Source organism: Melanostigma gelatinosum (assembly GCF_949748355.1).
Source record: "Melanostigma gelatinosum genome assembly, chromosome: 3".
NCBI lineage: Eukaryota > Metazoa > Chordata > Actinopteri > Perciformes > Zoarcidae > Melanostigma > Melanostigma gelatinosum.
In genome coordinates this window covers 3,945,639-3,961,853 of record NC_136636.1, presented here as the reverse complement: position 1 = coordinate 3,961,853, position 16,215 = coordinate 3,945,639, and the positions used below count along the sequence as shown (strand labels likewise).

The following is a 16,215-nucleotide window of genomic DNA, read 5'->3' as shown; positions in this document are numbered from 1 at the left end:
GACCAAAACCAACAAAGCGTCAGTCCATCTTTTAATACTTTATGATTTCTCGACTCTGTCTATTGCACTTCAAGCGCATTGGTTCCCAATGATTATGAGGTTTTTTTGTCAGATTTTTTAGCTATCTGCAGATTCTAAAGTTCTCAAGTTTGGAAATAAATACCTTTTCTTTTCATACTCACTTACATGTCAACATTTCCTGTGAGTGTGTGCTTACAGAGTTTTAATTCTAAGGACTTGTTAGTACGCAAATTAAGTAATACATTAAAAAAAAGTTAAACAACACATTTTTATACAGTGAAATAAATTCTTGGAGGTTTCTTAATTAAATGTAATTTTACAGTAAAGAACCGTTTTATTCTGGTGCAGCTTACTTGTTCTTTCCCGTTTTAAGATATAGAGTTTTATTTCTAGAAACAGGTGGAAATATACTTTCTTCAACAGCCGATTTTTAAAGACTTGGAAAGGACTTAATTTCAGCCCAAAATGAACTTGATAGGATCGAGGTATTTTGCGGCGTACGAGGCCTTTTCTCAATCTGCGTTCTCTCTTGTGTGCTTGTGGGACACAACTGTGCAGTTAAATTAAGCTGCAACTTCACTAAATGCATCAATGCAATTTGTCTGCATGCTGAATAAAAGTTTCTCTCCACCGTCTGACACACATGCTGTGGGGAGAAAAATGGGTATGCAAAGACTTTATAATGACTCGATATAATTGACATCAGCTCACCGTGTTGTCTGTGTTTTGTCGGTGCTGCCGTGTTCTTACACCAAACTTAACTACATGGTATTGTATGTTGTATGATATGAGGCTGATATTGACATTCAATTCACTAGTTTCAGAGGGTTCAACATTAAAGGATTCTTTCCTCTTGCTCTACTTGCTCAAAGTCCAGTTTTACTTGCCCCTTCACTATTTTTTTTAGTAATTAAAACAAAGACTGAAGTTAATTGTCATGTTTAAGGAATGAATCAGAACAAAGACGCATTGTGTCAAAGCTCCGCCTCGCTCTCAAACGTGTGCGTCAATACATGTTTGAAGTTGCACTCACATCCTGTAACGTCAACCAGCCAAACTCCTGTTTCCAGGATAATTGAAATGCTCGTAAACTTTGCCTTCATTTTTTGCAAGTGCCTGATTTGTACTAAACATGTGCAACTCCCAACAGAGATGAGAAAGAGGCGAGATGGCTCACTTCCATCATCAGCTTTGGAAAAACCTGTTTAAACATTTACTAGACCGACGTGACGTTTTACTTCCCCGGTAAGCGGGCAATCCTTATTGTTGAACCCTGGTTTTTGTAGAAAAGTACACTGGCAAAAATATTTCTGGCAGCTGGGTTGGTTCCACACAAAGACTAATATTAGAAGTGGACGTAGTCGTTGTGACGTCACCCATTGGTTGGTGGACTGCTGTTTTGAAGCCTCAAGTTCGCTATTTTGATCATCGCCATCTTAGTTTTTTGCAACAGTGAACAGAAGTGAGTGACCATACTTGGACTGCAGAGGAGTGCCGATGTGGTAGAGACGCCGTATACATCTCTGGTAGAGACCTGTCAATCACAGTAAGCCCCGCCCTTAAGCATCCCCTGCTTCATGGTCTGTTTGACTCTAAATGGACCATAGTTTACTAAATGAACATCATGCTGTGTTGAAGAAGACTTGAAACTAGAGATTGAGACATAAACTCATGTTTACAATGTTTACTGAGGTAATAAATCAAGAGAGAAGTTGAGTCATTTTCTCATAGACTTCTATACAACCAGAGGAGTCGCCCCCTGATGGACATTAGAGAGAATGCAGGTTTCAAGACACTTCAGCATTGGCTTCCCTTGTTAGAACCAGAGGTTGCCGCCTGGTCCCACACCAATAAAACAACAAGACCGGATCCATGAAAATACCTTTATTGTTCTCTCCCATCAAAACAGAACCAAGAGATACGGACAGCGTATAAAAATAAATTAAGACATAAAGTAAAGACAGGAACAGAAACATTTCCCCCATGTTCAGGGGGCTCAGACAACACTGGAGCTAACCTGCACTCATTTAGTCTTTCTGTGCCATACAAGTCCGTACAGCAGTGGCAGTGTGATGTGCACTCATAATATATTAGTAGAAGTCAGACGTTCAGTAGGACAATACATTGGAGCAACAGTTAAGAACATAACACTGATGGATCAGCAGTCTTGACTTGATATGTGGCTAATGTTCATTTTCATGATGAGCACAGCGAGGAATGTTTGTTAAATCTACACTTTCTACTTGTTCATGATCCATCTGAACATTCCCAGCCCAATTCTAACAGAAGGGTTTTCAGATGAATAATCTGACAAAAACGGGGGTTTCTAAAAACAAGTTTAAAAAAATGATCAGAGGAGAATTGTTCCTCTTTCATGAAGTTGTTATCTGCATGACAATGACTATGAATAGTTTTAGAATCACTCATATTCTGTTCTCATAGTGAATTTCGATCTAGCCGAAATTAAATTTTTGAATCACAGAAAAGCTGTTCTAGAATCACCAACAAGCTCCTTCAGATTTGCCAACATGTTTTGCTTTTCTCCCGCCCTCTTTACATGTTCTTCACTCTCTGCTGCAGGAACTCCAGCTCCTGGGCCACCTCTTTGGGCAGATCGTCGTTCACCTGCGTGATGAAGTACTTCCTCACATCCTCCACCTCCCTCTGCCAGAACTCCTGATCCAGGGAGAACAGCTCGTTGAGGTCCACGTCCTCCTGCAGGCCCTGGAGGTTCAGGGAGTCGTGACAGGGCAGGTAGCCCACGGCAGAGGGCTGAGCGATGGCCTCGCCGTTCACCCGCCGGAACATCCAGTCCAGCACGCGGATGTTGTCGCCGAAGCCGGGCCAGAGGAATCCGGCAGTCGGGCTCTTGCGGAACCAGTTGACGTGAAAGATCTTGGGGAGCTTGGCGCCGGGGCGGTCGGCCATGCTCAGCCAGTGAGAGAGGTACTGGCCGAAGTTGTAGCCGAAGAAGGGGCGCATGGCGAAGGGGTCGTGCATGATCATCTTGCCTGCAGAACAGAAAGGGCAGAAAGAGGGGAGAATGGGTAAGTATCTCTCTTAGTGTTGTTTAAAGGATAATCAATGTCTGAGCAAGCTGTCCTTTCTCTCTTCTGTCTCTTTAAAATCCATTGAGTGGTGGGTCAGATTAAAAACGTCATTGGAAAGATTAGACACTGACCTTTGTGTTCAGCAGCAGCGGTGGCCTCTGACCTCATTGCTGCTCCAATAAACACTCCGTGCTGCCAGCTGAAAGCCTCGTACACCAAAGGGACGCCTGCAGGAAGCAGAGTCATGAGTTCGTATCATCCCGTCATTTTCCCACATGTCATTGCATCTTCTTCCCTTCTCTACTTTTACTTATTTGGTCCCACTGTATCTCTATCCTCTCCTCTCAAGTTCCTGCTCACCTTCTGGCCTGCGCCCTCCAAAGATGATGGCCTCAATGGGGACTCCCTCTGGGGATTCCCACAGTGCGTCGATGATGGGACACTGCTCAGCCGGAGTGCAGAAACGAGAGTTAGGGTGAGCGCAGGGTTCGCCTGGAGAGAGAGAGAGAGAGAGAGAGAGAGAGAGAGAGAGGAAACTTTATTTCACAAGATTTGGTTTTTAACTTTAATAAAGTTGAAAGTACTCCATTCCTCTATCCATTGACAAAGACAGAAATCCGTTCTCAGCGGGGTTGACAATTTGAGTTTTGAGTTTTGTTTTTGGAAAATTAAACGATTTGAAAAACGCAGACTGAAAATCTTCTTCCTCAAAATGATGAATTGATTAAGTCTTGGACAATGACGACACTTCTACAGAGTGGCACATGTGTATATAATCTGCACTAACTTGAGAACATCTCATAATCTTATTAATCCCTTTCATTCGATGTTTGAACCAGCATACAAACTCTTACAATCCTCTTTGCTCCAGGGCTCGTTCTTCCAGGAAGTGATGGTGACTCCCTCGGGCAGTGCCTGGTCCATGCCCTCCCAGTACACACTGCCGTCGCTGGTCTCTGCAACGTTGGTGAAGATGGTGTTCTTGACAATGGTCTCCATGGCGTTGGGGTTAGTTTTGGCAGAGGTGCCAGGCGCGACTCCGAAAAAGCCATTCTCAGGGTTGATTGCACGAAGGTTGCCTAGCAAGAAAAAAGAAGCTGCATAATGAATACTGGAAGAGTTTTTGTTGTTGCTGTTGTCTCACAGTCATTTTAATGTCCCTGATCCCAAAAGTCTTGAGTCGCTCACCTTGGTCGTCAAACTTCATCCAGGCGATGTCGTCTCCCACACACTCGACCTTCCAGCCGGGCAGCGTGGGGCAGAGCATGGCCAGGTTTGTCTTCCCGCAGGCGCTGGGGAAGGCCGCCGCCATGTACTTCTTCTCCCCGGCAGGGTTGGTGACGCCCAAGATCTGAGCAGGAGAGACATCCGGTTTGGTCAGATTCTTGTGGGAAGTCCCTATGATAGGTTACCATATGTTGTGTTAAATGCATGATATCTTTCCTTCCTTACCAGCATGTGCTCTGCCAGCCAGCCCTCCTCCTTGGCGATACACGAGGCGATGCGCAAAGCGAAGCACTTCTTCCCCAGCAGGGAGTTTCCTCCGTAGCCGCTACCGAATGAGACGATCTGCCTGTGATCTGGGATGTGGGCGACTAACGTCTGCTCGGGGTTACAGGGCCAGTTGTTCACCAAGGGCTCTGGAAGACAAATCAGTTCATCGAAATCAGTGGAAAGTTTGGAGGATGGAGGAAGGTTTTACTTAATTATAACTAGTAATCAGTAGTAGTAGTTGTAGAGGTTGTAATATCTAAAGTAGCAACAATAGCAGTGGTAGTAGTAATCGTAGCAATAGCAGATATTGTAGCACATGTTTTTACCATTAGCAAATATATTAAAAGTAGTATCAGTGGCAGTACTAGCATTAAAGGCACGAAACGACTAAATGAGGTATCAGCAGTAATAGTGTTGTAGTAGTTGTAGTACTCGAAGTGCAACTAGTCCTTTTCATAAGCATGCAGTATTATCAGTTACAGTTGATCTTGTTGACGTACTTTTAAGCGGCAGCGGGCAGCCGACGGAGTGCAGACAGCGGACGAACTCGCCCGTCCCCAGAGCGGACAGCACGGCCTTCCCCATGCGGGTCATCACCCTCATACTGGCCACCACGTAGGGAGAGTCCGTCAGCTCCACTCCGATTTTAGAGAGCGGGGAACCTACTGGACCCATGCTGTAGGGAATCACATACATGGTACGACCTGAGGAGCGAGAGGGATCATCAACGTTTAGTGTTTTAACATAAGGATGGTATTACCAGTGGGCAAACTGCAGGTCTGAAAAGTGAAGCCAATGCTGAAGTGCCTTTGACCTGCAATGTGTCTAATGGCCACAAGGGGGCGACTCCTCCGGTTGTATAGAAGTCTATGAGAAAATGACTCTACTTCTCACTTGATTTATTACCTCAGTAAACATTGTAAACATGAGTTTAAAGTCTCAATCGGGGGAAAAGTGAGCATTATAGTTGCCGATGGTAGATACATATGTGGTTATAACTGCATGACGTGATGAGAACTTTCTTTTCCTTAAGTGATACTAGAGATTTAAACACTGCTGACCAGAGTCAAACACACCTTCACCAGCAAAGAAGAGCGCTAACATGTTCGAACACGACTTCAACAAGAGCACAATTAATAGCGATATCCAGATAAATGTTAATTCATCACCCCGATCTTTAAGCGTGCTCTCCAATGAGCGTTGCTTGTGCTAAATGTCGCTGAAGAACTACATTGCTTGCCGGACGACTTTATCAATGAATAATTGCTTCTTTTGCTTTGTTGCTGTGTGATTATTTTATTAAAACTTGCCAGGTATTTGTAGTAATGTGTAGTAGTGTTATAATATGCCACTTGAGCTAAAGGAGATGAAGTTGGGGGCTAAATTGAGTCCAACATTGTTCTCCGTGGTACCTTTCATGCAGCCGGGGAACCGCTGAGCCATCGCTTTGTCGAACTCTTCCGGGGACATCCAGCGGCCCAGCTGGCTGACTCCGCCCTCCAGCGGCGTGGGCACCGTGTCCCTCTGGTGCCGGGTCACGATCACGGTCTTACTCTCCACACGAGCCACGTCCCTCGGGTCGGTCCGGGCCAACCAGCTGCAGGAGAAGGAAGGTAGGAAAGGAAGTTAGGAAGTGAAACAGGAGGAGGAGGTGAGGGAAGGGAAATTTGATTATATTTTAGAATTACTTTTATTTTGCAAAGCAGAGGGACGTTTGACATGTTTTACTGCAGGATGAACGTAAATCAAAATGTCAATCTTACATCTGAAGCAGTAATGTGCGTGTTTGTTTGACGTCTGCTGGTAATGATGTGACTGTACGAGCTGGATTTACTGGTTTATCAGAATGTTGACCTTTAACACTTATGTTGTTTATTTCAACAGCTGCTGATGTCTTCCTGATGCACATGGCAGCGTGCCAATTGGGTTTCCACTGAAGACAACACCTAAAATATTAAAATCAAATGCCAGCCGACCTACCAGTTCTCATATTTGTTGAGCTTCTTGATCATCCCGTGCTCCTCCAGCTGGGTCAGGATGGCCGTGTTCTCCTCGTCGGAGCCGTCACAGATGTGGAGGTATTCGGGCTGGCAGAGGCTCACGTTGGAGTCCACAAACTCCTTGACGGCCGGGCTGAGGGTGCCGGGGTCGCCCTGCAGGATCCTGGGACCTTTCTGGTTCTGGGACGGAAGCTGAGGAGGCATGGCGGAGGAGTCTGGAGAGAGCGAGCCGGTATAGGCGGAGGAAGGAAAGACAAGAGGAAGTCTAGGCGTGAACGAGCTTGGGTGAGGGTAGGAAAGAAAGGAGAGAGGAAGATGGGTAGAAATGTGAAACAAGAGAGTGAGGAAAGTGGACACGAGAACATAATAAGGGTGAGGAGAAGAGTTAGCAAGAGGGTGACGAGGAAAAGAAAAGAGATGAGGGATGGAGGGGTAAAAAAGAGAACAAGTAGAAAGTTTAGCACCTGAATTTCAAAAATGTCCTTCAGTTAACATCATTTTTCTGCATATAAAATACATGAAATTTCAAAGAAGTGCTGCAACCTCCAGCTCAGACTGTAACAGCATCCCTGTGCAGAAGCCCGTCATTCAGCACATCCCCTCCTCACGTTACACTGACAACAATGAGCTTCAGGTTACCTTCAGTAGTTTGTTTGGAGCAGGGAGCCTTTAGCTTGGCCTCATCAGCTGAGGCTGTCTCTGACGGTTGTTTTCAGGAGAGGATTGGTTCTCTTTCTTGCTCGATTGTATCTGCTGTGGAGAGAGTTTGTTCTTTTTATACTCTGGGATGTCCCACAAGAGGAGGCGGGAGGAGGAGGGAGGCTCGTCCTCTGTGCCGTATGCAGGAACCTGTTGTTCCCAGCAGATCTGAAAAGAAAAAAGACTGTGTTACAGTCCGCCAGCCAATCATGAATCAGCAGTTTGGACGTAACGTCGCCTTCACATAAACCGGTTCCCTCTGGCACCGGCTCGGCACTGACAGCTGGGCTCAGATCCAGAGGGCTTTGTCCTCGCCGTTCCATGACGCTATTTCTCTCTCTCTCGCTGAAAGGGAAACGCCGGGGGGTTGATCATGTCTGGGTGTTTGTATAGTTTGTTGTTTGTTTACTCTCAAAACATGCTTCCTTTTTCTTAAGTTTCTAAATATCCATGCAACCTGGATAAAGTCTTAAAGTTTTCCCCTGTGTTGTTGCTTTGTCTGTCAAAGAACTTTGTAAAGTCTGTCTTTCGAGATGCTACATGAATAAAGTTCTTATTATCATCGTTATAGTGTCAGAAGTAAAAGAAAAATAAGTGTTTTTTCCGCTGAATCAGCTGAATTTGTTGACACAATCTGACAAACTATTGTGTCATATTCATTATTTCCGTGTGTCTCGGTGTGGAAACCTCCCGTCCTCTTTGAAGCAGCTGCTGGTGAACTCTGACCCGCTTTACAAAGTGACGTAAGTTCAGGGTTCGACTTCGTCAGGCCAGAGTGTGACGTGGGCAGCGTGTTGACTTGCCTCATTGATATTGACTGACGCTCAACCTGTGTGGGTCAAAGGTCAGCCGGGGTAATGAGTGTGTGTGTGTGTGCGTGTAGCAGTTAAAATGGCTCAATGAACAAAGACAAATTTAGCCTTTAAAGGCAAAAGACTGAGAGTTGCTGTTGATTTGGAGTTAAGTCAGAGTTATTAATAGATTATAAAATGTAATTAGTTTTAAAAGTATAGCAGTATTAGCAGCAGTGTTTGTAGTAGTACTTGTTCTAATAATTGGACTGTGAAACTAAAGATGCTGATATGCTGTATAATATCCAGGGAAATATTTTAGTTGTATTAAAACTCACTTAAAAGTAAGCTCATATTTTAGTCTGAAGAAAAATTGTAATAAAATTATGAAAATGAGTAATATATTTGGATACTAAACGAAATGATGGCCATGAGTCATGATGCATCTCGTTCATGCAGAAGCCAAAACTCTTTGGTCGCACAGTTGAGAAGCACGATTCTTCCTCTGGCTGTGAAACAGATTGTGTGAACCGTCCGACTGTATTTCCATGAGGAGTGGAACGCGAGTCTCTTTTCCGTTCATAAAGCATGCACTCCGATGATTAAAGAGTGGACATCGTCCGCAGGAAATTACTCAACAAAACCTCCACCCCAAAACAGGATTCTGGTATTTTGATTTGTTTCAGTTCCAAAACATTTTGTCTCAAAATCTTTGAAAAGAAACCAAGCTGATGAATGACATATTTATTCAGATTTACAGATATTATAATTGTGCAGTACATATTTAGTTAGACATTTATAAATCTTAGTCATGAAGGTCTGACAGTCAGAGTATTATTATTATTATCATTATTACTTTTTACATGGCAGGAAAATATATATAATAATAATAATAATATATATAATAATAATAATAATAATAATAATAATAATAATAATAATAATAATAACAACATGACAACCTTTCAATGAACTGACTGAACAAAGATTTTGGTTCTGGTTCTGGTTCTGGTTCCGGAGCGTTCTGGTAGTATTGACCAATTATATTTGAGCTTTGGTTAAATGCAGGTAAACAGTCCGCGTGGAGATTAAAACGGGGAGAACGCATTGACTGAAATGTAATCTCGGAACCCACCGGATATCGTCTGATGATGATTTATCTTTATATTGTTTTACAATTAGAACGTCGTCTCTCAACTCCAACTCAAGTCTCACATCTCAAGTTCCTAATCAGACTCGGTGTCAATGAGCAGCGTGCCGACGTCTCGCCATCGTTAGACGTTCATCGCAACGGACTCGTTATTAAGAGCGAGAAAGTCCACTCAGAGCTGCAGGGTCAAACAATCACAGGACTTTCACTCAGGTGCCCGCCGTTCGTGTCCCGTGCAAAACAAAAAGTTATTTTTACTGACGACATTATGTCATGTGACGCTGCGTCACTGAGTCACATGATGTTACATCTGCAGCTTCAGTTGCGAAACAAGCAGACTTACTTTCAGCCAAACCATCATGATATATTTTCACCATAACCAAGTGGCCTAGTTTTGGTGCTTAGAGATCACAAAGTAAACAACTCGCAAACCTTCTGCGTCAAGATAGTACGTAAAGAGGCTTCTGCTTAACCGGCAAAATATGACCGAGTAGAAATTGAATCACGTTCTTCTTATGAAGCACAGACATGTAATAAACTGAAAACACAGATTGCTGCATGTACTGCAGCAGGACAAAAAGACAACACCCGACTTTAAAGCAATGATAGAAAGATGACACCTTCATATTTAAATCCTTTACAGTTTAAAAAACGTCGGGTGTGACCTGAAAGGACCGGGCGGACAAACTGATAACATAATCCGTGTTAAAAAGACCTGAACCAGCTCATTGTGTGACTGAGCATTGGCCTCAAGCGCATTTACACATATATTCAATTAAAAAGGGCAAAACGCACTCAGCTGCAAAACGTCATGGTGTGTTTGTGCTGTAATATCATGAGTGCAATATCTTTTTGTGAATCTTGTGCTATCAGCGGGCAGTAATCCATTCTTTGTGAATTTCTGCCCCCAAATCTGTGTTTCTCCCTCTGCAGTCTGACTCAGCAATATTAAAATCCGCTCTCAACGCTGAGAATCGAGCTCGAAAGATGAAAAAATGATCAAAACATTCTGAGGGAAAGAGTTCTGAGAGAAAGAGACGCAGAGTCTTTGCCCCGCTGCTCTGGTTCAGTCTGGTTCATGGACTCTGATGCTCTTCGTCAGAGCGTCTCTGGAGTGACGACAGCAGCAGGTAGAAAACAGACTGTAATCCAGCGTCAGGCCGAGCGCTGCAACGCGTCATTCAAACAGCGGCTGCAGTAGAAGAGGTCAAAGTGCACTGACGTAGCGCCTCGGGCCTGATAAACAATGCAGGGTCCTTGTCATAATGGTACAACCTGTGGTAACTCCTGACCATCTGGACGTCTGCAAAGATATCAAAAGAGGAAAAATGAGAGTTCCCTAGTGATGTGTGTGAGGGAGACGCTGCCATCACGTCTAACACTGGAGGTTATTATTGCAGTTTTCGCAAATAAAAACAACTGTTTGATGAAGTCACAATTATGTTTTGTAGAAATACTGAAAACCCTTCATGAAGACAGAACGGAGCAGTAAGTGGAGCCCTGAAGTGGAACAACGAGAACTGACGTCTTTGATTAGAGCGCCACCTTGTGTCTCTTTAATAAAATGCAATCCAGTGCAGAGAGAAGACGACTTTCTTTGATAAAGACATCAAATCCCCCGGCTCTCTCTGAACTGAGAGCTACATACTTCCATGGTACCAATCAGTGGCTCGGCAGTCTAGCAGCTAATTATCCAACAAATGTGTGCGTACATTTTACATCACATTATGAGAGATATGTATCTCAGAGATATACGTTTGATCACAACTTCATTTTTTTGTATGTGTTAATGACAATAAATACTTTTAGGCAGATTTAAAACTGAATGTACTGAATGTATTTGGGATGTTTTCTTGCCTCTAGTCTAAAAGAAGAAGCCCAACATCTCAAAACTGACCAGTGCATGTAAAACTATGTTTTTTGCCTGTTGTGTCTTCCCTTAACATTGACTTTCACAAGTTTCACAAGTGTGTCTGAGAACTACGCTGGCTTTCAGGCAACGTCAAAAAACGTGGACGGTTTTCTATAGAGCCAGTGTTTTGTTTGTCCGTTGCTACTCGAACAACATGGCAGTGTAACATGGCGGACTCTGTGAAGAAGACCCGCCTCCTATGTAGATACGAAGGGCTCATTCTTAGCTAACAAAAAACGCAACTTTTCTTAACTTCAGGTGAGTCACGTAGAGTACAATAACAACGGCATTCTGTCATTGTACACTCAGAGCAAGTGACTCGGTACAAGACCGCCTATAGTGGGACACAGGACTTTCACTAAGGAAACCGGTGTTCATGTCGCAAAGCTGAATTATGTTTCTTAGCGTTACGTGTATTCTGTACTTAAGTTACGTTGTTATGTGCAATAATAAATGATGTAAATAATATGCTCTATACTTGTATGCTTATATTGCGGAGTTGTGAGGTCACATGTAAGTAGGTCAAATACTCCGAGCAGGGCATTCCGGCGCCTGCTCGCACGATAGAAACAGATACTGTGACTCTGGAAGGACACACCTGCTTAAACCACCAGATTAGGGCGGAAACCGCCATCTTAGAGTAGGAGAAGAGCTCTCTTTATCTATTCACACAGAGACTTCTGAAATAGCTTAGAATTGCACCCTTTCGGCACCTCGAGTGTTAACAACATGCATTCACACTGATGACGCAGCGAAGGAGGATCCACCGTGAGCCAGTGTGGGTGAAGATGCCCAGTGCTCCAACGAGGCTCTCTGAAAGCTAGAAACAGAGCCGCCTCCTACTTTGTATTCCACCAATAGGCTCCCATCAGGAGAACCTATAACCTATGATGCGCACTCTGTCTAAGCGCCTTTTTCCTTTTTTCCTACTCCTGCAGAGTAGAGATTAGGCCACGTGCACGTTTAACTGCTGGACATAATACTTCTGTTACAAATAAACCGTATTGCTTGAATTGAGCTAAACGTCTCAACTCAGTCTGTTCACCCGAGTTTCCTCCTCAACATATACTTAGTTTATGGATTAAACACGACTGAAAACGTGGACATGAATATTATATTCCATTTCTGCTAACAGATCTCGCAAAATGCTACATACTGTAACTTTAAGTACCATTAGTGCATAAACACATATTAAATACTGAGAAACCCACTGTCTCTGTACATTTAAATAAATCATATTTAGTTTTAAAAAAAGGATCAAATGTGGTTCTTCTCCTTTTACCGTTCAGATTGTGCCGCTGATGGAAATGGATACTTCATGCACTTCGACTTCTGGTGCAGCGTGCACTCCAGAGGGGGGCAGCAGGTGGAGTATCTGATCGACTGGTATTTCAACAGAGTATATGATGCAGTACAACAGCACAGTCAGGAACTGGACGGGCTTCACTCCGGCCGGATTAATCACTGCGTCCAATTTTAATGAGAACCAGGAGGACGTTCTGCAGAGGATAGTGGAGAGGCAGCTGATCTGTGTCAACAATGTTGGAGCGGTATTGAACATTACTGAGGAGAACGTGGGTGAATATTCAAATACTAGATGATACACAATTCAAATGGGATCTCCTGAATTTTCTAAGTCAATTCAATTGTCATGAGGATATTGTCAACCTGGACCACATTTTACTCCCATTTGAAATAATTAAATAAGACTTTATCTACATGCTACGGAAGCCTTGAGAGGCAAGTGAGAAAAAATAACGTCAGTATATCCAGGTTCCTTCAGCAAAAGTGAACTGCAGTCAGGGAGCCGCGGTCTGTGAAGGCCAGCTGTGGACGGCATCAAGTCTGCAGACCCCTAAACCCCCTAACTGTTTATTCATATTGAACATATCCAAATTGCAGCAGATTTTGAAAAGCACTCCGGGGGAATCCCCAGCAACACACACACCAAGTATGAAGTAGATCAGATGAGCGTTTCTCGAGATATACGAAGAACACGCAGAAAGACGGACAGTTCGATCGGGTAGTGGGGCACTTCAGCCTCTTGTGGCCGAAATTAGTATCACAGCAACACACACCAAACAAAATCTGCTATTTCACAGATGAAAACAAATAATGGGTCCTTTGCTTTTGTATTTTTTATCTGTTAGTTGCAAACACAGGGGAGAAAAATTGAGATCGAACCAGAATGTTTTGTTCATCATCAAAAAAATACAAAAGAAAACAGTCGCCACAGTCACACACTCAGGACAGAGAGAAGTGACGTATGTCTGTCAGGGTGGGAACTCCGTCTCCCTGGCGACGGCAAAACAGGTTCGTCGGTGTGACTTACACACAGGTGAAACATTAGCCGGACAGAGATAACGACTCCACACACACACACATACACACACACACACACACACACACACACACGTCAGGACAGATGGCGGATTCACAGCAAACATCCGAATCCGTCAACCTTGTGCATCACGATGAAATCTGGTAAACCTGCTCACTGCTCCTTGTTTCATGCTGCTATCACAAAGATGTTCACATAAATGAACGTTTGTGTTTAAAAATGTAAGATGTGTCTTCCTGCTGCTTGTGAATAACCGTGATCATTATTACTTGGATTACTTTATTTTGTTTTAAAAAGTACAAGCTTGGTCTTCCTGTATGCTTTTTGTGAATGACTATTATTATTGTTATTGCTGTTAGCATTATCATAATGTTTTCACTCACTTCTTGTTCCTTTTCTTTTCATCTTTATCTTTATTGTGTTGATGTGAAATGTGCTATAATAAATACGACTTGTCATACTAACTAATCCACAAAAGTTCCTTGTATACATGAGATGTGGTGCGTCATCATAATGAGAAGCATGACTTGTTTGAATTAGATCAGTTGATTTTTTTTGTGGTAACAAGACATTCTAAAGATACAATTATTCACTATTTGTTATGCAGCAGTATCATACAAATTTGACTGCAACATAAAAGTTAACATGTTGTAAAAAGGGTCTTTTTAATTTGGGAAAATAATCTCGTTATATAATTAAACTGTCTTCTGTGTGTAGGAAAGCACATTTAAAACTTGAGAAGGATTCGGCCAAAGTCTGGTCCAACAAGTGGGGCTACCTGACGGAGGCCTACAAGGAGGTACACACACACACACACACACACACACACACACACACAAACACAAACACACACACACACGCACACACACGCACACACACACACACACACACACACTCTCGCACACACACACACACACACACAAACACACACACACACACACGCACACACATACACACACACACACACACACACACACGCACACACACACACAGTCCCAGAGGTAAACCAGTCACACACTGCCCTCTACTTATGAGAAAGTACCACAGCAAGTGCATAAGACACCAAAATACACAGAAATATGCAACAAATAAATTTTCCTTTGGAAAGAAATGGAAACAGATATTGTTTCATCACAAAACCACACAACTCTTTGTGTCGTATGCGTTTCAGTACAAGAGGGAGAGTGTGAAGCTGAAGGAGGCGCTCAGAGTGAAGCATCCCCATCATCACCTGGCAGCACGACCTCCGACCCCTCCAGAAAAAAACATCCACGTACGCTTCCTGTCTGTCTGTCTGTCTGTCTGTCTGTCTGTCTGTCTGTCTGTCTGTCTGTCTGTCTGTCTGTCTGTCTGTCTGTCTGTCTGTCAGTCAGTCAGTCAGTCACCGCCCATGTTTTTCTGTTTTCTTCAGGTTGGACCCTCTCCTCCAGTTCCTCAGACAACTCAGGCCCTGATTGGTTGGCGTGTCGGGCACTCGCATCTTCAGCTGGAAAAGTATGCCACGGTGCATCATGGGAGGCGTAGTTTTCTGAAGGAGCTGGACTGGCCGTTGGGCTCTTGCGACTGAGTGGAAGCCACCATTCTGTGTCTGCTTGACAAATTACCGACTCATGGAGCTACAAAGATGAAGCATTAAATAAAGGCATTAATTAAATCAATCATGAGTTTATATATTTTTTTTAAAGTATTCCATTGTAGGAATGGTCTTGAAATGCTATTTGATGTCTTTCCACAACAGCTCTTTGTTATACAGGAGGCCTGAAACTGAAGCTTTAAACTTGCATTCCTTCTACTGGCCATCAGGGGGCGACTCCTCTGGCTGCAAAGACAAGTCTGATTGTATAGAAGTCTAAGAGAAAATGACTCTACTTCTCTTATCGCAGCTACTTTTGAAGCAAACTGGGTTCCAGTATGCAACTGTGACATGAAATGTTGAAGTCTGCAGATCACAAACATGGATAATGAATCATTTTTTCCCTGGTGCTTTAGAAAATGGACCATACCGCAAATAATTGTTTGAAATAGAGTATTTAAAACACCTCACAAAAGGGGACTATAAACTGGATTTCGTTGCACCACCCTGTTGTACAATAACAGTAAATTAAAAGTGTACTCTTGTAATATTCTGTTGTGTCGAAATTTGATTATTCGGACTCTGCAAAGTAACTCAATTAATTAAAAAAGTGGAGTGGAAGTAGGACTATAAAGTAGGATAACATGAAAAATGGTACAAGTATCTTCAATTTGTACTTAAGTCTTATGTATTTAGTTACTTACCACCACTGTAAACAGGTTCTATACTACTAGTACTACCACATATAATAATAATAATACAAATTGTAAATATACATTTTAGGCAGTAGATAGATAGATAGATAGATAGATCGATAGATAGATAGATCATTTATTGTCCTCCATGAGAGGATTTGTTTCTCCACAGCCGTATCCATGAGAACAATGAAGGAACATCACAAAGAGTCACGAGAACAGAGTCCATTGAGTGTTGCATTGCTACAGTCATGTGCTTTTATATGGTGAGTGTGTTGGCACTATAGTGTCAATAAGGATAGGGATGTACACATATAATAACATATACTAACATATAATAATAGCATATGTTCCATTATTTATATATTTATCAACACAAATATATTATAAATATTATTCAATGTTGTATGTAAACGATTGATGCTAATAATCGAAATGTAATAGATATGTATTTTTAGACACCGTCTGGTCATCTGTGAAATCCCCTCT

General features: G+C 42.8%; 2 protein-coding genes across 2 annotated transcripts; one reads left to right on the top strand and one right to left on the bottom strand.

The window, feature by feature from the left end:
* Positions 1–2,018: 2,018 nt before the first annotated feature.
* pck1 (phosphoenolpyruvate carboxykinase 1 (soluble)) lies at positions 2,019–6,769 on the bottom strand (the record flags this gene model as incomplete). Its single annotated transcript, XM_079297118.1, has 9 exons — positions 2,019–3,032; positions 3,203–3,298; positions 3,432–3,563; positions 3,926–4,150; positions 4,260–4,422; positions 4,524–4,711; positions 5,066–5,269; positions 5,978–6,162; positions 6,546–6,769. The coding sequence occupies 9 exons, from the start codon at positions 6,767–6,769 to the stop codon at positions 2,575–2,577; spliced, it is 1,875 nt and encodes a 624-aa protein (XP_079153244.1). The 3' UTR covers positions 2,019–2,574.
* Positions 6,770–13,542: 6,773 nt separating this feature from the next.
* Positions 13,543–15,025, top strand: LOC306775556 (ciliary microtubule inner protein 1-like; the record flags this gene model as incomplete). The annotated part of the gene is made up of 4 exons (XM_079266008.1): positions 13,543–13,601; positions 14,176–14,257; positions 14,630–14,731; positions 14,870–15,025. The coding sequence occupies 4 exons, from the start codon at positions 13,543–13,545 to the stop codon at positions 15,023–15,025; spliced, it is 399 nt and encodes a 132-aa protein (XP_079122134.1).
* Positions 15,026–16,215: the final 1,190 nt, after the last annotated feature.